The 23,188-nt window shown below is 33.7% G+C and overlaps 1 protein-coding gene across 2 annotated transcripts in view; it reads right to left on the reverse strand.

The window, feature by feature from the left end:
• Nucleotides 1-4,291: 4,291 nt before the first annotated feature.
• LOC144979859 (syntaxin-binding protein 1-like) overlaps nucleotides 4,292-23,188 on the reverse strand; it is a 56,078-nt gene continuing 37,181 nt past the window's right edge. For both annotated transcript variants that reach the window (XM_078927079.1, XM_078927078.1), the window contains 4 exons: nucleotides 12,574-12,687; nucleotides 11,491-11,579; nucleotides 10,121-10,275; nucleotides 4,292-8,381 (listed from right to left, as the gene is read on the reverse strand). In XM_078927079.1, the coding sequence (XP_078783205.1) occupies nucleotides 8,308-8,381; nucleotides 10,121-10,275; nucleotides 11,491-11,579; nucleotides 12,574-12,687 (432 nt within the window). In that variant the 3' untranslated portion in view covers nucleotides 4,292-8,307. The remainder of the gene's footprint in view (nucleotides 8,382-10,120; nucleotides 10,276-11,490; nucleotides 11,580-12,573; nucleotides 12,688-23,188) is intronic.

Consider the following 23,188-nt stretch of genomic DNA (forward strand, 5'->3'; position numbering starts at 1 on the left):
AAAAGAGAAGACAAAAGGGGAATTGGTTCAAATAGGAAACAGATGTAGATTCCAAGAGCACACTATCAAAGCACTTAGTTTGAGATTACCTAAAAGTCTCATCCAGACAAAAGCAGGTCCCCACTAAGAGGAATACACTCAAATGTTTTACAAATCGTATATACTATAAAGAAAACATAATACAATGCATAACAGAGAGATGATTTACAAGGAAAAAAATATCATCTCCCAAAACAATAACTATGCATTTGACTGTTTCCCTCCCAGTCAAGGTATCCGGCCAGGGCCAGGACAAAACCAAGTAATCTCATTCCAAGACAAAGACAGACAGCTAGTTGGAAAACAGATATAGGGGGATAGAAGACACAGTATGTACCTCCCTGCCCACTATGGGAGGCAGGAACCCCACCCAGCAAAGGAAAATTAATTGACAAGTAAGTAATAGGACAGAAATAGGACGGAAATCAAATGACTACTTCTTGTTATTCTTTAAATTTAATCTTCTTCAGTAAGATTTAAGAAGAAAAAAATTCTACTTTGGAAAAGCATCTGCTAGGATCAGAAACAATCAACACAGCAATTGGAAACAGAGAAAACCTTCAGGGCCATAAAACCCATCGGAAGCTGGTTTACCAAAGATTCTGTAATATTGATCAGACTAATAATTGGGTGGCCATCCTTTGAATTGGTTGCTAGTAGAGTATTGCGGAGTGGGAATAAATTTGTTTGTTTGTTTGTTTTTGTATTTAAGGGTTTTACGGCACTTGCAACACATTTAGGTTATATCAGCGCCAGTAAAAAGGAAGATAATGGGATAGTAATATAAATTTTTAAAAAACCATTTATAAAAACTAGTCTGATTTCTTCCTACTCTGTTATGGAGATCTGCGCTACAGCTAGAGAGCTGCATTATACAAATGAAATGTATAGAGTTATAAATAAAGAGGTGGATGGGGGATGGGATGATAGAGGGAGGGATAGAAAGAGAGAGAGAGAGAAAGAGAGAGAGAGAGGGACAACATTGCATATTCTAATACATATTGATAAAAAGCAGTAGGTAAAGTGAAAACAGGTATGTATATATAACATATAAATAATATACATAATTCTATATTACAACAGTGGATATATTGGCATTGAGAAAAAACAAAAAACAACATTGCAAGACAGTCTCCTCAAATCATTTACTAATTAATTAAAATGCTAAAATCATATCTATATCACATATCACATTATCTTTTAAAAAATAATTTATCCATTATCATCGTTAGAACTCGACCAATCGACGCATTTTTAAAATAAAGGGGGGGGGGGGGGGTGCATTTACAGTCATTGAGCCTGTTTGTTTTGTTTTTTTGTTTTTGAGGGTTTTACGGCGCTTGCAACACGTTAAGGTCATATCAGCGCCAGTAAAAAGGAAGAAATGGGATAGTAAAAAGTTATAGAATTACAATAAAGCATCCAAGAAAAGGGAAGACAAAGGGGAATTGGTTCAAATAAGAAACAGGTGTAGATTCTAAAAGCACTCTATCAAAGTACTTAGTTTGAGATCACTAAAAGTCTCATCCAGACACAAGCACAGGTCCCCGCTAAGAGGAACACACTCAAATGTTTACAAATCATATAATATAATAAGTTAACTAAACATAATACAATGCATAACAGATGATTTACAGGGGAAAAAAATATCATCTCCCAAAACTTTAACTATATATTCGACTGTTTCCCTCCCAGCCAAGGAACTCCAGCCAGGGTCAGGACAAAACTATGTAATCTCATTCCAAGACAATGACAGGAAACAATTGGAAAACGGGTATGGGGGGATAGAGGACACAGCATGTACCTCCCTGCCCACTATGGGAGGTCAGGATCCCCATCCAGAAATAACAAAGAGTAAAGTAAGGATGAGTTAAAGACAAAAAGACAAATAGAAAGAATAGCAACTCACTTAAAATTAGACGTGGTAATAGTTATGGTCAAAACAAATTATCAAAGATACTAATATTGATCATTGATTGATTGATTGATTGATTGACAGATTATCAATGCTACCTGTCAATATTTCTAAACACATACCTCGTACCTGGAATGGAAATCATTTCATAAAAACACATTTGAAAAAATTGGCATGTCAATTTCATAACAATCGTACCACGCTACAAAAAACTTCATTTAGAAACATAAGGAATTAACAAAATAAAAATTAACAAATGCATTCTGAATGCAAATAAATTGTGAAACAAAATGTTAAAATAATACAGCAGTGACGATTTATTTTTTAAAAAAATCTCATTTCAAGTGTTAAATCTGAAATTGAAGCTATTGCACTTAAAACATGGAGAAAAAATAATTCATATTCCTTTATGATTCTCTCACTCGACGTACATTGGATGGAAATGTAATAAAACAACCAGTGGAGTGACTTTTGAATCTGCTAATAATAGCTCTCACATTATGCAGTGCTGATGGTGACAAAAAGTGAAAAGTAGGAAAATGTTGAACGATTGCCTTTAAGCCCCATTTCTACAGTACTAAACCCCACTTTTATAGCAATTGAGATCATAGACTATCATTGATACTCTAGCTAACCTCTGGAGAGTGGGAAACTGCACCTGTGTGTTCCACCGCACATCAACTATCTCATTGCTAGCACATTGTTTCGAGACAACGTAATTTTTAAAAGGAGGAAATTCCTCCTCTGGACACCACATCAGCACTGATTATGGGTCGTGTGCCATTTTTGGGAAGGTCTTACCGGCTAAAGTGGGTAAAACAAAGAAAAGTTAACAGCAAAACGTTTACATCATGTTAACTACTTATCATATGTAAAACAGGATGTGGTAAAAAAAAAAAAAAAAGCATTAAAAAGAAAAAAAAAACAATAGGGAAAATAAAACCAACAATTGAAAAAAAAAGAAAAGAATAAATAAATAAGTCATAAGCCGTGGTGTAACAGCCACCCCGATAATCAAATTCCACCCTGCCTTAATCTTGATGATGATCACCCGCAGTACTGCTACGTTAGTATTTCCAATCTATTTGTGGTTCTTACTGTTCTTCATCATTTCATCCTTTATATTCCTTGTGGAACACAAGACTTCAACAGTACTTCTCCACGTACCGTATTCTGTTCTGTGTCTTCTTCTTCTTCTTCATCTCTTCCCAGGACCTTTCAGCCAACTTCACCTATTATTATTCTTACTAAGCTAAAATAACAAAAACATTCAAATGTTAAAAAAAAAAAAAACCAAAAAAAAAACCCAACTCAGTTAGTACTATTTTCATTCAAAATGTAACACTACCACAGGAATAGCATGTGTAACAACATTACATCGAATTCACCCTTTTGAATTTTCATCTTCAAAGATACAATTGAAAAAAAAAATCCTTCAAATCAAAACCACAATTAAATCAAAAAATTAATTCTTGTTTTCTTAACCAAATTAAATTATTATTTGGGATTACAACCAAATATTATCATCTGCTTCTCAATCAGAAAAAATATTGTTTTGCCTCCTTTGAAAGTTACATTCTTTAAAAAAGACAGACGAACGTATCAAATCTACAACTGTCATTGCTGTTACTTTCGAAATTCTTCTGTTTTTGGCACTCACCACCACATCATACAAGTTACAACACTGGATTTCAGTAGCGGGTCAGGCACGAGTCAGATGGCCATTTGTGTAACGGTGAGGAATTTAAACATATTGATTTATGCTGAAATAACACATAGAAGTACAGGAATGTTATTGTTATATTATCACAAACAAACACACTCACACACACACACACACACACACAAACACACAAAGCCACACATACAATCAATAAAATAAGAAAAGATGGCTGTTCATTGTGGCCAGTTTAAAGAAGGAAAAGAAAAAAAGTTATTTCTAGCTAGATTCACTTTCTGAGGATAGTCAAACTGGAATACTGAATACCCATCGGAAGTAAATGCTATTTATCATTAATATAAAATTAATTATGATAAAATAAGTTGAGCAAAAAAAAAGAAGAAAAAATGAGGATAAAAACTGTTTAGTAGTTACTACTATTACTATGATGTTTGAACATTCTGGATAATGACAATCATCCAATTTAAAAATTAAAAAAAATATCATTGCAATTCAAAATGTTCGACACAAACTCCAAATTCCTTAAGATTATAAAGTCGTCCATTTGAATTAAATTTAAAACAAAACATTGACTGGCTATGAAGATGGAAAGTATTTTTTTTTTATACGGGCTGACAAAAGACTAGATCTTGATAGATTGAGCAACAAATCTTGAATTGTTGAAAAAAAAAAAAAAAGGAGGAGAGGGGTGGGGATCGGGGGCAGACTTTGTTGAATGACAGAACTATAGACACTGCAGCCTTAACGAGAGGTGACTCCCTTACTACATCACCAAAAATACACCTATATATATTTTGCTGACTAAAGCTATAACTTTCTTTTAAAAGTTACTACACGGACGATTTTTAATCTTTTATGACATTTTATATCGAATATTTACATTGGCGTATTAGAAAAATCCTCCTGAAAAAACACAAATAAAACAAAACAAAGTGGCAGCTGTGAGCATTTTTTTTTTCCCAGATGACGGTAACATATGGGACAGCGTGGCTCAGCAGTACAGTCTTCGCTTTGTACCCGAAAGGTACCCAGTTCGAATACCCGCTACGTTGTGTGGCCTTGAGCAAGTCACCTCGCCCTAGCTCAGTTTGCAGTGCTGCACTGCGGCTGACGCCTGGGTTATTCCAGTTTTCCCTTGGAATAGACCCTCGAGACAAATTTCCCCTATGGGATGAATAAAGGGAATTTTTAAAAAAACTTTTTATAATATCCGTGATTAGATTCCTCCAGCTTTCTATGACTGTACCTCAGTCATGGTCTCCTTTCATTCGTATTTGGGTCACCAATCGTTTCTCACCTCAAAGCTCCAATTAAAGAGAATCCATTTGGACAAGCCTTGAGGACATCCAGGAGAACTCACGACCAAAGACCATCTTCTCACCATTTAGAATCAACATTAAAAAAAAAAATGACTTATTCCTAATTTTTTTAAAATGATTTTTATTTTCATTTTTATTCCTAATTACAAAGGCAGAAAATTATGATATCAAGTTTGTATTTGAAGAGCCTAATGAAAACACGACCGTAGTCCAGTTGTGTTATTTTTTGAGTTACTTTCCCTGTCAAAAGTCCACTATTCAAGGCTTCTTTTCCATAGGTTAACGAAATTAAAAACGACCGTTGTCCAAAACTAGAGCTAAATTCTATAATTTAAAAATAAATTATTAAAAATAAATATTCTTTTAACCTTCCAAACATCCTAATATAACAATAAATCAAGTGTTGTTGCTTGAAGCTTGAAGAAATAAATAGATAATTAAATAGAATGGAAGCTTCAAATCGAATTATAAAATACAAATGATGTGGACGTTTCAGGTTTCCCCTTTGTCAACAAAACAAGATGAATGAAACATAAAAGATGAACTTGTCTTGAGTGTTTCATTCATCATGTTTTAATTAACAAAGGGGGAAAAGCTTTCATTCCATTTGACATATCTTTACTTAGGTTTACAAGAGAATAAACATTTTGGCTGTTTTGAAATTCATAATTAATTTGTCAAAAAGAGGCAGACAAATGTACTATAATTATGGAGGGGGCGGGGGAGTACAAAACTTACACAATGCCAGAATAATCCATTTTATAATTTGAATCAAGACAGAAAGAGAAGATAAATATATTGATCATTTCAGTTAGTAATGGAAAAAAAATAATAATAAATCCAAATCTTTGGTTTGGAATAAACTATGATGAGTAAACTACAATTAATCTTTTTACAAAGTAAATAAAAAATTAAGTTAAAACTGACCCTGTTACAGTTAAAAACGATATCACATTTAAAAACCAGATATTTTATCTATCAAGGACTAGGAAAATAATTTTTGTTTTTATCACCTTTTCTTTTCCTTTGCCAAACCATGCATGCTTTCATGTTCATGGAAATTTTATCGTTTCTTCAAATCAGAAGTGAAAAGTGAAAAAAAATTTATTTAAAAAAAATAAATCAACTTTAAATATTGTTCAATATCATCCAAACAAATGCTCTAAAATACATTTTACAAATCATACAACAATTCTATTTGGATTCAAATTGACATTCTTCTCCTTAAAGTTTTTTTTTCTTCTTTTAATTGTTTTTATATGAAAAAAAAAAAAAGAAGGCTATTGATTGTGAATACACGTAAACATAGAACATGCGGAATAGATTAAAAACACGGATAGTATATGGTATATGACAGTAGTAGCCATTTCAATTACAATAGTATTCTACATTGTACCGTACGTTTAGGTGATAATAGGCTGCTAGAAGCTGTGGACTGTAAAAAGTAATAAACAATAATCTAACGACTTAAAAAAATATTTTATTTAAAAACAAACACGGAATGTTTCGGGCTCAAAACGTTTCTTTAGTCAACAAAAAAAAAAGGAAAAAAACCCCAATAAAAACATAAATGCATTACTTAAAAACCATATAGACGACAGGAAACGTTCCGTGGTTGGTATTTTGTTCTTTTATGAAACTGTTGTGTTCATTTTTGTTTATTACTTTTTACATTATAGCTTGTGTATTTCTAGCAATTCAATGTATGAGACGCTGGAACTTTAATATAATATAATATAATTTAATATAATCAGGAATGGGGACTGATTCACCTTTAAAAAATAAAACAAATTCACTAAACCGAGTTAAGTCAACCCTCTCCTTTCCAACTATAGGCAAATCGTAACATTTGCTACGATACAACCAACAACTTTCTTATTCAGATTTCTTTCGTAATCACAATATTTGAAGAATTAAAAAAAAAATTATAGTTATGAGAACGTAAGGCTGTAATGTACAGTTTGTTTTGAATGCACCAGGTGATCAGAAAAAAATCGAGCTCCTAGCAAAAAATGCAAATAAAATCATAAGTAGCACGTCCTATATTTTCTATTTCCGATGTTGAATGTTTCTGTAATTTTTATACAAGTAATCCGATTGGATATGCAATAAACATGTGGAGTCTGAAACGTGTAACCGTATTACTTATGATTTTATTAGCATCTGTTAGGAGCTCGCTTTATTCTTAATTTCAATGGCGGATGGCTATTTGGATGAATGGCTATGCTGTGATGTTTTGTGGAAAATCTGGAGATTGGTTGGTAAGAAGAGAGGAAAGCTACTCAAGTTGTGGATAAAGATTTTAACATGACTGGAAAAGTTGAAGGGAAAAAAAAACCTGGAATGAGAAAAATATCCATAGAAACTTATTTCATTCATAATACTAAAAAATAAAGCAACTAGTTTGTATACTTTCTTAATTTTTAGGAGTTTTACAGCACTTGTGACTCTTCACAGTCATATCAACCCTAGGAAAAAGGAATATGATGATGAGACAGTCAAAAGATTATAGATCTAGATTTTAGCTGTGCCCAAGTAAAAGGAAAACAAAGGGACCTCATTCAAACAGAAAAGAGAAGTAGATTTGAAGGGTGATCTACCTTTGAGTTGAATCGACACCTACCCCCAACTGGGGTAAAAAAAATATAAAAAAAATATTATCCACATAAAGCATTTGCTGTCTATACGACACTAAGCTGCTAGAAGCTGTGGTCTGTAAAAAGTAATGAACAAAACTGCTTCGGAAAAAATTACAAACCAAACATGGAACGTTTTGTGCCGAAAAGACGTGCCACGTATTTCTCTGCCATCCGCACTGGATTTTAAATGATGCATCAATGTTTTTATTGTTTTTGTTATGGGCTGAAGAAGGGTTTTGAACCCAAAACGTTCTGTGTTTGGTATTTGGTTCTTTTTTTTTTGGAGCTGTTTTTAATCATTTTTGTTCATTTCTTTTTGCCATCCTTATGAGTAGATTTTAGACTAGAAATAATTAACGGCTTTAAGAACTTAAACCGAGTCCCTGAAATAATAAAATAGAAACAGCCATTGAAGAAGATGAAAATAAAAAAAGCTGTTTATCAATGATGATTATGATGGAATGGAAATGATGATGAAAATGGTGCTGATGAAATAAGGTGAAAACAGGGCCAGTTTTTGGGTGGTCTAAGAATTTTACACCTGCTTGATTGCTCGCTCGCTCGCTTGCTTGCTTGATCACTTGCTTGCTTGCTTGATCACTTGCTTGCATGGAGAGATGGATAGAGAGAGATAAATGGCAGGATGGATGGATAGATGGATGGGTGGGTGGGAAGGTGGAGGATGAACGATGAATTGCTATCAACCGAATCCATTTACATTGATGGCGGGGTGCTTAGATTGCGTAGATCTCCTAGGAATCCTTCAGGACTTAGAATATGGGTGGCACCTGATGATGGAAAATAGAAATTATGTGGGTGATACATAACAATGAAAAACAGAAATAATGTGGGTGATACATAACAATGAAAAACAGAAATGTGGGTGATACATAACAATTAAAGGCTGGTTTTCCAAAACTTATAAAGTCGATTTTTCTACTTTTTGAGATTTTCCATTCATGAGATAAATTGAAATGTAACCTTTATTTTTAAGTATCAATTGGCACAAGAATTCCACTAAATTTGTGTGAATTTGAAGTTTAAATATGATAAAATGACAGACCATAGAGAAATTTTAAGGGAAATAATCCTCAATTTGTGGTCTAGTGGTATGACACTCGCTTTCGGATCGGAAGGTCCTGTGTTCGAGCCTCACGCTCGGCGCATAGTTGAGTCCTTGGAAAAGGCTCTAGTGGAGAGGTTGAAGAAAGTTTTCGACATCACCTGCGATTTCTCTCAGTCCCTTTCGAGTGTGAAGCGAGTGCTCTACCAACTGAGCTATCAGGGACCCACACAAATAATCTGTATATGCCTATGTTTTTTGTTTGTTTTTGAGGGTTTTACGGCGCTTGCAACACATTTAGGTTATATCAGCACCAGTAAAAAGGAAGAAAATGGGATAGTAATAAGTTCTAAAATTACAATTAAAGCACATAAGAAAAGGTAAGACATTGGGGAACTGGTTCAAATAGGAAACAAATGTCCATTTCAAGAGCACACGATCAAAGTACTTAGTTTGAGATCACTAAAAGTCTCATCTAGACACAAGCACAGGTCCCAACTAAGAGGAACAAATGTTTACTAATAATATGTTAAAAATGAAAAGAGTAACAGTACATAACAGAGAGATGATTTACAAGGAAAAAAATATCATCTCCCAAAACAATAACTATGCACTTGACTGTTTCCCTCTCAGCCAGGGCATCTGGCCATGACCAGGACAAAACCAAGTAATCTCATTCCAAGACAAAGACAGAAAGCATGTTGGAAAACAGATATAAGGGGGATAGAAGACACAGTATGTACCTCCCTGCCCGCTATGGGAGGTCAGGAACCCCACCCAGCTCTACCAACTGAGCTATCCGGGACCCCCCCCCCCCCCCCCCCACAAATAATCTGTAGATGCCTATGAATCCTGCAAAAGTGGCAGATCTTTGACAAGATCCCATTAATCAGTGCTGATGGTTTTCCTCGGATCCGCGGAAATCCGTGATTTTGGCGTCCAGAGGAGGAATTTCCTACTTTTAAAAATTACATTTTCTCAAAACAATGTGCTAGCAATGAGAGAGTTGATGTGTGGTGGAACACACAGGAACAGTTTCCCACTCTCCAGAAGTTAGCTAGAGTATCAATGATAGTCTATCATCTCAATTGCTCTAAGAGTGGGGTTTAGTGCAGTAGAAATGGGGCTTAAAGGCAATCGTTCAACATTTTCCTACTTTTTCACTTTTTGTTACCATCAGCACTGATTAACTCACTAAATCGTACAGATTTTTGCTACCTTTCAAAACTGGAAAAAATAAATTAAAAATGATCATGTACATAGATAGTTTTATTCAACTACCACTAACATGTAAAAACTAAAAACATTAACCTAGAATTTGTCTTTAAAAAATGTAATAAATAGGTATAGGGTAAAAGTAACCCGGGTAAACTACGGATAAGTTGGAGTTAGGGTTGAGTGAGTTAATGAATCAACCAATCCAAAGGTCCGTGAATAAAATAAACAATCTCCCAATTTACTTACCAATGAGAACCTCCCAGTTCTTGACTGCTTGCGTGACGGCGTAAGCACATCTCATCTCGGAATAGGTGACGCCTCCGATGATGAAGACAATCAACCGAGGTCCAGACCGCATGGCAGGTTTGCCTTTCTCTTGATGCCACTGGCCATACCTGGCACTGGACCATACAAGGAAAACAAATGAAATAGTGTGTGGCCATCAATGTCATATCTTTGTTGTTATGTGCAAGTTAAAATATATAGGAAAATAAAGGTTATGGAGCTGCTCCTTTTTATATATATATATATATATATATATATATATATATATATATATATATATATATATATATATATATATATATATATATATATATATATTATATATATATATATATATATATATATATATTCCTATTTCCATTGTATTTTTGTAAATTTTTTTATAACATTCTGTACAAAAAATGTCTTTTGGAGCAAAAATATTATTATTTTATTATTATTATAGTATTATTATTATTATTATTATTATTATTATTATTATTATTATTATTATTATAAATGACTCTTATAAAAGATACAAAACAAAGTAAACAATGTCTCGGCCTTTGGCCTTCTTTAGGTTTACCGAAACATCATTTACTTTGTTATGTATCTTTTATTAGAGTTATTTTTACTCTTATTATTTTACTATACATTTTATTGACAAATTTGGTATTACTAAAATGATACTAAGGAACTAGAAGTTGTGAACTGCAAAAAGTAATGAACAAAAAAAAAATGAAAATAACAGCTCCGAAAAAGAACAAAACAAGGAATGTTTCAGGCTCAAAACCCTTCTTCAGCCAATAGCAGAAACAATAAAAAACATAAATAAATCACTTAAAATAAAGACAGACGGCAAAGTATTATGCACATTTTAATGAGTGGAATTAAATCAGATATTTCTTAATTTCTGAAATTCCAAAAAATTTCCAGAAAAGTGGCATCTATGTCTATTTGTCAAATATCTCTGACTGCCACTACATGAATAATGTTTTACCTTACATCTTATGTCATTTTACCTTACATCTTACGTAATTTTACCTTATATCTTATGTCATTTTACCTTACATCTTAGGTCATTTTACCTTACATCTTACGTCATTTTACCTTACATCTTAGGTAATTTTACCTTACATCTTATGTCATTTTACCTTACATCTTACGTAATTTTACCTTACATCTTACATCATTTTACCTTACGTCTTACGTCATTTTACCTTACATCTTAGGTCATTTTACCTTACATCTTAGGTCATTTTACCTTACATCTTAGATCATTTTACCTTACATCTTGCATCATATTCCATAAAATCCCATTGACTAAACGATCTAAAAAGTCTTATTCTCACCTCTTGGGTCCTGTGATATGTGGTCTGGCTGCGGCACCTCCTGACAGGAAGGGGAAGTGTCTGGCATCCAACTTGTCTTCTATGGCATCCTATGGAAAAGTGGAGAGGTTGGAGTTGGTTGAGTTAGGGAGAAGGGGGGTGGGGGGTAAAATTACATCAGCGAAATAAAAAAACAAACTAATATATATAAGCTACTACAGACTTTTCTATTATTTAATTCTTAAAAGTAATTTTTAAAAAAACCTTTTACTTTAAAAATTCTACTCCAATCATAAAATTCAGATTTTTTCTTCTCACATTTATTGATGCACGTTATAATGACGAATCAGTTTGTGCCTTTATGGGGACAAAAATCAACCATGATGAATGACGACACCCATAACGTCCACTTCATCTGTCTTTGTAAATGTAATAGAAGTTTCCATTCCATTGTAGTATAAATATCTATAAGAGGGTTAGTAGTCCTTCATAGCCATGAGTTTATCCCAGTTTAGATAGCCTATAACGGACAATAGCAATTGCTTGCTACCCTTTGGATAGGACACTAGTCTATTGTAATTTTCTGCCAGATCTAACAGACCCAGCTACCCGATTTTACTGCTGGGGCTGGGTGGACAGGAAGGGGTTTGTCAGAAATAATCTCGACTTCACCTAGGATCGGTCTCGGTCCATTTGTGTGTGAAGCGATTGCTCTTGTGCCGCTATGTGGTCTAGTGGTATGACACTCGCTTTCGGATCGGAAGGTCCTGGGTTCGAGCCTCGTGCTCGGTGCGTAGTTGAGTCCTTGGAAAAGGCTCTTTACTCACATTCTCTCACCGTACTCAGGTGTAAAATGAGTACCTGGCCGGTAACAGCTTTGTCTTTGTCCGAAAAATTGTAATATCGCCTAACAGGCGTCATGTCCCGTCCTACATGTTAAATGTTACTGTTGACCAGGGACCCCATGTAAAGCGCTTTGAGCACATTTAGTAGATATTGCGCTATATAAAGCTCAATTAAAAAAAAAAAATTTTTTCTCTACCATCTGAGCTAATGGAACCCCTGATAAGTGGTTAGGACTGCTCAATGATGACGATGACCTACCTCTAGGATATCTCGGATGAAAGGGACCCATCTGGACATCTGGTAGGTGTGCTCCGATGACCTCACCTTTCTATTGAAGGGCTGGTAAGGTTGCTGGGCCTTCTTCCTGCCACCCTGAGACAAAAGTAGAAATAGACGAGTCAACAAGATTTAAATCAAGGCTGATAGGTTTAACGAGCAAAGAATTTGTATGTCTGTGCTTGTTTGTCTTGTTTATCTGTCTGTCAATCCCTTTCCCCCTACCTCTTCTCTCTTGTTATACTATTTTGTTAGAATTTAAATTTAGTTCTATTTGCAAAAACGTTTACATTAGATAAACATTTTAATTTGCAAACAGAAGTCGGGTAAAAAAAAAAACAACTTTTCTTTTCTTTTTTTGTTGTTGTTGAAATTTTACCCGACTTCTTTTTGCAAATTTAAATGAATGTTTGGTTGTAAGAGTAGAAAAATGTTTTCCCTTCAATAATTTTTTTGTAAATATGGAGATGGAGACTCAAGAGCAGACCTGCCATGAGTATCAAAATACATTTATATTTGTATAAAAAGAATTCGAATTTCAATACGATAATCTGTATGAACCCCAATGGTTTCTAGCCTTTGTTTCTTTGGATTGTCACTTTAGAATGATTTAGAATCGATGCATTGTAGATCTTATAAATCACATGTCCATTTCTTTTTTCTTTTTAAAAAAATTGACAATAACTTCATCATTTTTACTCAAAAACTTGGGTTAAAAAAAAACAAATCTGGAGGGGGAAAATATCATAAATTGTCTCAAAAATAGAAATCTGTAATAGTGGCAGGTCTGCGAGACTAGGGTGAGGGGGGTGGGATTGGGGGGGGGGGGGGTTGAAGGGAGACAATTTTATGCCTCAGCTCCTCTATAAATATTTTTCAAAAATCTTATGGACAATTTAGAGAAAAGGTTAGGAGTTCTGACATGAAAGTTTTATATTCATATATAGTGGAATCTGCACAAAGTCAACTTCTGCTTAAAAAAACACTTCTTGTTGGTCAATAATATTCTGTTTAATAATATACATGTCTTCCATTGAAAATGGATAAAGTCAATATTGCTTAAAGTCACCCAAATTTTATATCGCAAGCCAAACTTAACCCTAAAACCAGACTGGACAATCCTAGCACAAAACTCAAATAAAGAGAGACAAATTTACAACAATCATTTTTTGAATACATTTATTATTTTCGTCTCACCATTACGTCACCTATCCATTGCTAATGTTGTGTTATTATGACCCAAGACTTTCTTTTAAAAATTTGAAATCTGAGAGTCATAATATACCTCATCATCGTTATAATTATTCTTTTCTAATTCATCATCAACGTTAGAAATATTTCACAGAGACACTACACGACTTAAAATCCCTTTACTCTCCCTATGACTATAGCCTTTATCTAGAAAACGGTAAGGGCTGCCTGAAGCCGGTGGTCGTAAAATACTAACGAAAGAGTGAAAATGGAGAGGCTTCGTATGGGAATAAAGCAGACAATGGACGTTTCAGGTACAAACCCTTCGTCAGCACAACAATACACAAATAAACGTGGAAAACAAATAAAATATGATATATATTATATTTTATTTGTTTTCCACGTTTATTTGTGTATTGTGCTGACGAAGGGTTTGTACCCGAAACGTCCATTGTCTGTTTTGTTCCCATACGAAGTCTTTCCATTTTCACTCTTGCGTTAGCCTTTATCTAATATACATGTGCGGCTATGTGGTCTAGTGGTGTGACACTCGCTTTCGGATCGGAAGGTCCTGGGTTCGAGCCTCGCGCTCGGCGCATCATAGTTGAGTCCTTGGAAAAGGCTCTTTACTCACATTCTCTCACCGTACTCAGGTGTAAAATGAGTACCTGGCCGTTAACAGCGTTATCTTTGTCCGAAAGATTGTAATATCGCCTAACAGGCGTCATGTCCCGTCCTTCATGTTAAATGTTGCTGTTGTTCAGGGACCCCTTGTAAAGCGCTTTGAGCACATTTAGTGGATATTTCGCTATATAAAGCTCAATTTTTTTATTTATTAATTTATTTATTTTTAAATATCGATTGGTGCAGACTGATTGGGTCATAGACTTGTTGACCAAATAAAAAGGATTTTCATGAAATAAAAATAAAACAACCCTCCCAATGAGATCACACACAAACACACACACACATACACATACACACACACAGACTATCATTCTACAAGCATCAATATCATTGTCTATCAATACAATTCAATAGTCTGATGTCACGCCACCCGGCAACGGCGGCCATCTTGGTTCTAAACAAAGAAAATCTGTACTTCTTATTTTTCATGCTGGCTAGAAATTTTCATATGCCTTGTGATCAGAATGTGTAAAAGTCAAAACATGATCAAATTTGTGTTTTTTTTTCCTCTGGATACGATTTTATGCTCATCGGAGAAATATTTCATAAGGGCTTCCGCCATTGTTCCGATAGTTTAGAGCCAGTTACTAAGTTACCATGCGTCATTAGGAAGGAAGTGACGTTACGACTGTTGAAGAGTATTGTCTCTAATTTTATTCTCACCAAAGAAACTTTCAAAATTTATGACAAATCTGGAGCTGTAATGACTAAAGCAGACCATGAACAAAACTGTCTTTCTTTAAAAACTCTATTTACATTATTCTAAGCAAAATGTGCTGCAGGGACCAAAACAAAACAAAAATCCTTATGGCATCTATTTTCATTTCTAAACGTCTGCATTAGAATTTTCTGCATTACACAAAATCTTTTAAAATTTGAGCCTGTAGCGATAGTCTGTGACGACGATAGTCGTGTTTATATAACATTCCCCAATTCAGGAAAATTCTTTCATCCTGTTAAATAATAGTATTGTTAAATTCTATTTAAAAATTTTTTATAATAAATTAAATAAAAATAAAAAAGGAAAACTAAATAAAAAAATAAGATAACTAAAGCTTCTACATACAAAATGAAATGAAAAGGAAGTGACCCGATGAGTAAAAATTAAAAAGCAACGCCATTTTGTTACAACCTAATCAACAATAATGTCAACACATCACGATTGGCTACTGATGGAAACAATACTCTTCTTGTCTTTTATGGATAAACAATATCATAAATCCCTGTGTTGGGACTTACACACTACATAAAAACACAGATTGGTGTTATTTCTACCATTACTAATTTAATGGTCGATTTTGACCCAAGAGATTGGAATTTTGCAACATGAATACAAAATAGCTTGAGATATCATTCCTGATATGACAAATTCTCAAATATTAAAAAAAATATAAAAGATAATCAAGGTTTTCATCCTGTCGATCGTGTTAATTTATCTCTTTGAAAGTAAATCAGTGGAAACCGACATTGGTAACAAAAAAATTTAAATGGTGTATGATTTTATTTCTCACGTGAGATAAGTTTATTTATTTATTCATTTATTTATCTGTTAAAAATTAATTTATTTTTCTTTGATTTTGCTTCATACGGCATTATATTCTATGATAATTTACATAGCTGTAAAATTATCACAAAATGGCTACGACTAAATTCATCATCCTTTATGTTAATATTAGTAAAGTCACCCAAATAATAAAATAATAAAAATAAGGGAACATCTTTATTTTAAAAAACCAAACCATTACTAATCTGATCCAAAAAATAAATAAAGAAATAAAGAAATAAAGAAAAGAAAATTATAAAGAAAAAAACAAAATCTTGTACAGAATGGGTAAGTCTATAAAATGAAAACCTCACTCAATGAAAAGTAAGTAGATTGAAATGAGTGTGAGAAAGGGACAGAGATAGAGATTTCAAAATCTGCTATACAAGAGTTTGAAGGAGAAACAAAGAAATAGAATTATGGGTGTGGGAAAGATCAAAATGATAGAGGAAAAGAGATATATATGAGAGAGAGAGAGAGAGAGAGAGAGAGAGAGAGAGAGAGAGAGAGAGAGAGAGAGAAGAGAGAGAGAAGAGAGAAGAGAGAGAGAGAGAGAGAGAGAGAGAGAGAGAGAGAGAGAGAGAGAGAGAGAAAATAACAGGGTAGGAGGGGAATATAGTAAAATTGTATTGTTCAAGTCATAGCTCAATAACTAAAATTGATAAAACCTCTGTATTCGTCGTCTTTAAAAAAAGAAAGATCACAGACTTATTAGTTCAATACAATAGCATACATAATATATTGTACATAGGACAAGGCTATATCTATCTTATGATCAAAAAACAATACAATGGTGAAATCAAAATAGCAATATATTAATAAATAATATTCAAATATATTCATAATACATAGTATAAAACATAACGTATACAGTAAATAGTCTCATGCATGGAAAGAATATTCGTAATAAGCTGAGGACGATGCATGTGGTAATAATAACACAATTTATAACAAATCCAACCGTTAAATGCATGAAATACTGTCACTTTTAAATCTTCCCAAAAATCTCTTTAAAAAAAAAATTAAATAACAAAATCAGGTACATTAATCATAAATAAGTAAATAAATAAATAACTGTAACAATTTCCACACCAATAAAAACACATGTAATATTCTTATCAAAATGTGATGGCTATTGACAAACACCGCAAAAAAAATAAAAAATTCCCAGATAATAAATAAATAAATATAAAGCATACACAAGCATCCACAAGAATAAACTGTATTAATTGTAGAAACTGTGTTGGTGTTGTAAAATTGAGAATTCTCGGGGTTTCATTATATATATATATATATATATATATATATATATATATATATATATATATATATATATATATATATATATATATATATATATATATTTATATCTTAAACTAAAAAGAAGAAAACTTGAATGTCTTAAGTCTTATTTTCTTATTTATAAAACGAGTTTTCACAAGAATGACAACACATTCAATTATAAACAAACACACCTGAAACAAAAAACAAAACAAAACAAAAAACAAAAAACAAAAAACAAAAACAAAGCCACAACCAACATCAGATGACAATCACCACAATGCTACAGACTCTATGACGTTTATTATTAAGTATACTTGGTACGGTCGGACGCCCATACTTTTTGAGATTTTAAAATTTCTTTTTCATTTTGTTTGAAACATCGTACTTATTCTTTGATAAAAACAATAAAAAAATACCCCCTCCCCCCCAACCTCAAAATCCCACAGTAAGAAAACAACGTAAGTATAATTCTAGTAAATGATCTCAAATAGAATCTTTTAAATGTGATTAGAATCAAGAATGGATAGATAGAAAGATGGCTGAGTGAATGGATGGATAAAAAAATGAAGGAGTGTGCAAGTGTGTGTGATAGAGAGAGAGAGATAGATAGATAGATAGATAGATAGATAGAGAGAGAGAGAGAGAGAGAGAGAGAGAGAGAAAGAGAGAGAGATAGAGGGAGAGAGATAGAGAGAGAGAGAGACAAAGAGAGAGAGAGAGAGCAAGAGAGAGAGAGAGAGAGAGAGAGAGAGAGAGAGAGAGAGAGAGAGAGAGAGAGAGAGAATGTGCATGTTTGAGAACTGTTATTAAATGGACGGAAATGTGGAAATGACGAGAATGGATTTGGTGGATAAGTCAGACAGAAAGTTTGTGCGGTGGGGCTGGGGGGAGGGGAGGGGAAGGGGTGGAAAGTATCTAGTGGGAATCACAATGGTAGAATCAAAGTATGGATTTAAGCACATTCAGTTAGATTTTAAAATATCAATCACCAACATATATTGTTAAAAAAACAAAACAAACAAAACTACAACAACAATAAACAAATCTTTTAACTCAATAAGAGTAGGTAAGTATCTCTCTTCCTCCCTCTCTCTCTCTCTCTCTCTCTCTCTCTCTCTCTCTCTCTCTCTCTCTCCTCTCTACATATATATATATATATATATATATATATATATATATATATATATAGTCTTAATATTTATCTCAATAAACAATCCATACATTTATTTGGTAACGATTAATAAATCTATATAATATTATGTATTTTATTTAAATATATTAATTATATAATATATTATTGTGCGCTTGTAAAGTACTTTCAGCCAGATACAACAGATCCAGCTACCCATTTACTGTTGGGTAGACAAAGGGATTAGAAAAAATCTCAACTGCACTCAGGACTGATCTTGGTTCCTTTGCATTTGAAGCAAGTGCTCTACCAACTGGGCTATTGGGATCCCCACATGCAGCATTGATTCCGTGCAAATTTATGTTTGATTTTCTCAGTTTTATTATGATGCCGGTGATCAGGCCCGTGTATGGGATCACAAAATTACAATGAGATGTGAAAAACTAGCCTCTATCCAAATATGCTATTTTCAAAAAATAAGATAATATATAAGCTTTATCAAGCGCCTGATGTTTTGGAGTTATAGCGCTGTATAAGATTTCACCATTATTATTATTATCATTTGTTTCACGATTATTCTTTATTTATTGTACACATACTGGATTCTACACAAATTCTCTATCATTGCTTAAATTAGCAAAATTTCCAAATATCTAAAAAAATTAATTACGGGCAAGTATGTTCCACAGTTGGGGCTACCGTAATTTATGAATTGTTAAAAAATTTGACTTTTGTTACGTTAAAATAGATCATAGGTAGGAATTGTAAACCGTGGTATCAGCAGGAAGGTGAAATGGCATCTTAAGGGAATCAGAAAATTTATAGCAAAATAATGGATTCTGGGATACTTCGAACTGTGAGAATAAAAAGCTGTGAAAAAAGGCCAATCTCATGATATTTTGAGACAAAAAGATATCAATATTAAGTAAATTCTAAAAGATTAGGTTGAAATTAGTTTTAATTTTAATAAGTTTCTCTGGGTTAAATAATGGAATATAACCTAAAAACTGAACTGCAAGCATGGCACCAAAAGATAGACTGGAATAACATTTCATAAAAGTGAATGAGTGAATTCACTTTGTCAAGACAAGACATATTCCTTACTTTGAAAAGCCAGTCCTCTTTTTCTTTCTTTTTCTCTTTTTTTTTTTCCCTTTTTGGTTGTCGTTATTGATTCCATAATTCTTTGAAATATTCAATTTTGATTTTCTTGTTTTATTTGGTTAATTTTTTTTTGGGGGGGTGGGGGGTGGGTGTGATCTTTTTGCTTCGAAATGTTACGAAGATGGCATTTTATCACAGCCTCACAGGTGACTAACGTCTTTGTGTCTGATCCATCTGTAGATCGAAATCTAAAATAATTGATCTTAAGTTGTAAACATTTCAAAAGAGAAGAAGAAGAAGAAGAAGAAGAAGAAGAAGAAGAAGAAGAAGAAGAAGAAGAAGAAGAAGAAGAAGAAGAAGAAGAAGAAGAAGAAGAAGAAGAAGAAGAAGAAGAAGAGGAGGAGGAGGAAAAGGATGAGGAAGAGAGGAGAAGAATAATAGGAGATGAAGAACGAGGGGGAGGGTGAAGAGGAGAAGAGAGAAGAAATAATAATTATAATAATAATAAAAGATGTTAGTTTATCACTGTATGATATTGGCAAGGCCTTGTGTAGTGAATATTGGAGTCTAAGATGAACACCTGCAGCCATACAAGGGGTTAGTTCCAAGTTCCTGTATACACAAAAGCTGTAAAAAGCCATTAACATTTGATTAGATATTGGATTAATGCTACTTTATCCAGACCTGCCTATGCCAAATAAAAAATAAATAAATCGTTGCACTCATAGAAAAACAATATTAGTCGAAATAACTGACTTTATCAATGACGTGTAAAACTCTGACCAGGTGTGTGGATGACAAAAAAAAAAGTAATAGATAAAACAGACAGAAAAATACAATTTAAAAAATGATCTCCAAACAAATCAGCTCGCCTAAACTAGGGATCAAACCTCAGCCGAAAGGTACCGAGTTAGATCACCCGCCTCTGCGCTGTGTGGCCTTGAGCAAGTCACCTCGCCCTAGCTCAATTTGCGGCGCTGCACTGCGGCTGGGGCCTGGGTTATTCCAGTCTTCCCTTGGAATAGACCCTAGAGACAAATTCCCCCTATGGGATGAATAAAGGGATTTATTTATTTTTTTAAACCTCATTACTGGGTAATCAGGAGGTCTGAGGTTCGATCCCCAGTCGATGCTGGTCAATTGTTGTTTTCATACACACACACCTTTTCAGTTTGTTTATCTTACACCAGTGTCTGCCCCCTAAATTTGCCTTCAGGAATATCAAGTATTCCTTCAATCTCCTATACGTGCTAAGGCACCAAAATTTTCTCTGAAACAAATTATAATGGAAAAAAATGCACTTGGAGTTTTGTCATTTGATCCAATAATTGATAGATCTACGTATTTTCCAAGGCAGTAAGCAGGTCTGTGTTATATAAATATCATGTATTTTTTTTTAAAGTGCACTGAATACGTTAATGGTTCATTCCTATTCCATTGGGTCAAAAAATCATGAAAATGCAAACCAATGATAACCATAATAATACAAGGGTAAATAAAGCTTTGAATGCAAACTTAAAACAAGACTATTTCAGGGTAAAGCTTTGTCCCCTTATCTCTGTAAAAATTATATCTTGAATAATAAAGCTTACAGCGGGCAGGAATAAATATAGATCACACACTGGTTCAGAATCTCAGCTTTGGTTTACATAGAGAGAGAATGCTTTGATGAGGACTGATCAAAGGTTGACCAACTCCATTATTCAAAAAAATTTTTTTTTTTTTTTTTTTTTTTTTAAATTATTATTTCAAAGATGAAACAGCTCAAACATCTTAGCCAGGAACCAATAGAATAAAGGTTAGGGCAATCGATTTTGTCCTAAATTAGACCAGAGGGTTTGAACTGGTGATAAACCTCAATGTTTAAACCTTCCTTATCTCATCCGAATTGGATGTTAAATCTGGAGGTGTAAATGAACATTTTCCTTGTCCCAAAATTGTACTAGCGGTATTTTCTTTGTCCAAAATGTGTACTTGTGACATTTTCTTTGTCCAAACTTTGTACTTGTGACATTTTCTTTGTCCAAAAATTGTACTAGTGACATTATGTTTGTCTAAAATTTGTACTTGTGGCATTTTCTGTCCAAATGTACTGTACATACTTGTCAAAATTGTCTTGTGCATTCTTGTCAATTTGCATTGGCATTTTCTTTGTCCAAAAATCGTACTATTTGCATTCTCTTTATCCAAAAACTGAACTCCTGCAGAACGGTGTTTGGAGACTTAAATTAGCGACAAAGCTCCTTTTTTTTAGTATAAATAACATTTCATCGATTTTTTAAAAAATGCGAACTGCTTGAGAATAATATCTCATTCAAAATAAAAAATAAAATATTATAACTTTTTTTTCTCTGCCCAGGTTAATGCCAAGTTAAATTTTTAAGCAAAATTTTTAAACTATAAAAGCCGTTACTTTTATCAAACAAGATCAAAAATACATTTTAAAAATTGGCAATGGTTTGTAATATTTGTTAAAACTGAAACTAAATTTTTAAAATGCAATCATATATTATTAAAAAAAAAAACCCAAACAAAATTAAAATCCAAATGAAAAGGTGAGGGGCTTCTACATTGCCCGTGCCCAAATGTTGTCACCTCATCCGTGGAGTTATTATATATCAAATAAAAAGGCTATGAAAAGGTTAAAATTCTCATTCCAAACCCCATTCTACACTGGTGGTGGTGGTGGTGGTGATGTAATAACTCTGAATGGGGTGGGTGAAGGGAGGTTGGGGGGGGGGGGGATGGGAGTTTCGACAGTGTGCGTTGGAACCCTTGCCCTTGGTTAAAAAAGGAGAGGGGTAGTATAATAATAATAATGGGAGAAGGGGGAGGGGGGGGGGGTTGTTGTTGGTGGTGGTGATGTTATAACTCACTCTAAAGGAGCCTGAGACAACATCAAAGACATGAGAGTCAAAGGCCTCATTGAGGTAGGCATGAGCTTTGGCCGCCTATATATATGTATGGTACACAACAGTGAGGGAATGGGGGGGATGGGGGGGGGGGGGGGGGGGGAGGGGGGTGTGGAGAGAGAGGATGGGCAGATTATCAGTTATGTATGGTTTGGGGGGGATGAAATAATGTATTATATAAGTAAATTCAATCAATCTCCAAATAAATGATTTCATATCAACACATTAGATAGACACTTCCCAAGACATGCCATGAGTCGTATCACAAGATTATCGTATGATCAGTAGAGTAGTATATGAGTGTTTGTTTGTTTGTTTTTAAGGGTTTTACGGCGCTTGCAACATATTAAGGTCATATCAGCGCCAGTAAAAAGGAAGAAAATGGGATAGTAAAAAGTTCTAGAATTACAATAAAGCATCCAAGAAAAGGGAAGACAAAGGGGAATTGGTTCAAATAAGAAACAGGTGTAGATTCCAAAAGCAATCTATCAAAGTACTTAGTTTGAGATCACTAAAAGTCTCATCCAGACACAAGCACAGGTCCCCGCTAAGAGGAACACACTCAAATGTTTTACAAATCATATATAATATAAAGAAAGCATAATACAGTGCATAACAGAGAGATTATTTACAATGATAAAAAATCATCTCCCAAAACTAACTATACATTCAACTGTTTCCCTCTCAGCCAGGGCATCTGGCCAGGACCAGGACAAAACCAAGTAATCTCATTCCAAGACAAAGACA

Source organism: Berghia stephanieae, chromosome 9, assembly GCF_034508935.2.
Source record: "Berghia stephanieae isolate SIO BIC M18660-M18661 chromosome 9, UCSD_Bste_1.3, whole genome shotgun sequence".
Taxonomy (NCBI): Eukaryota; Metazoa; Mollusca; class Gastropoda; order Nudibranchia; family Aeolidiidae; genus Berghia; species Berghia stephanieae.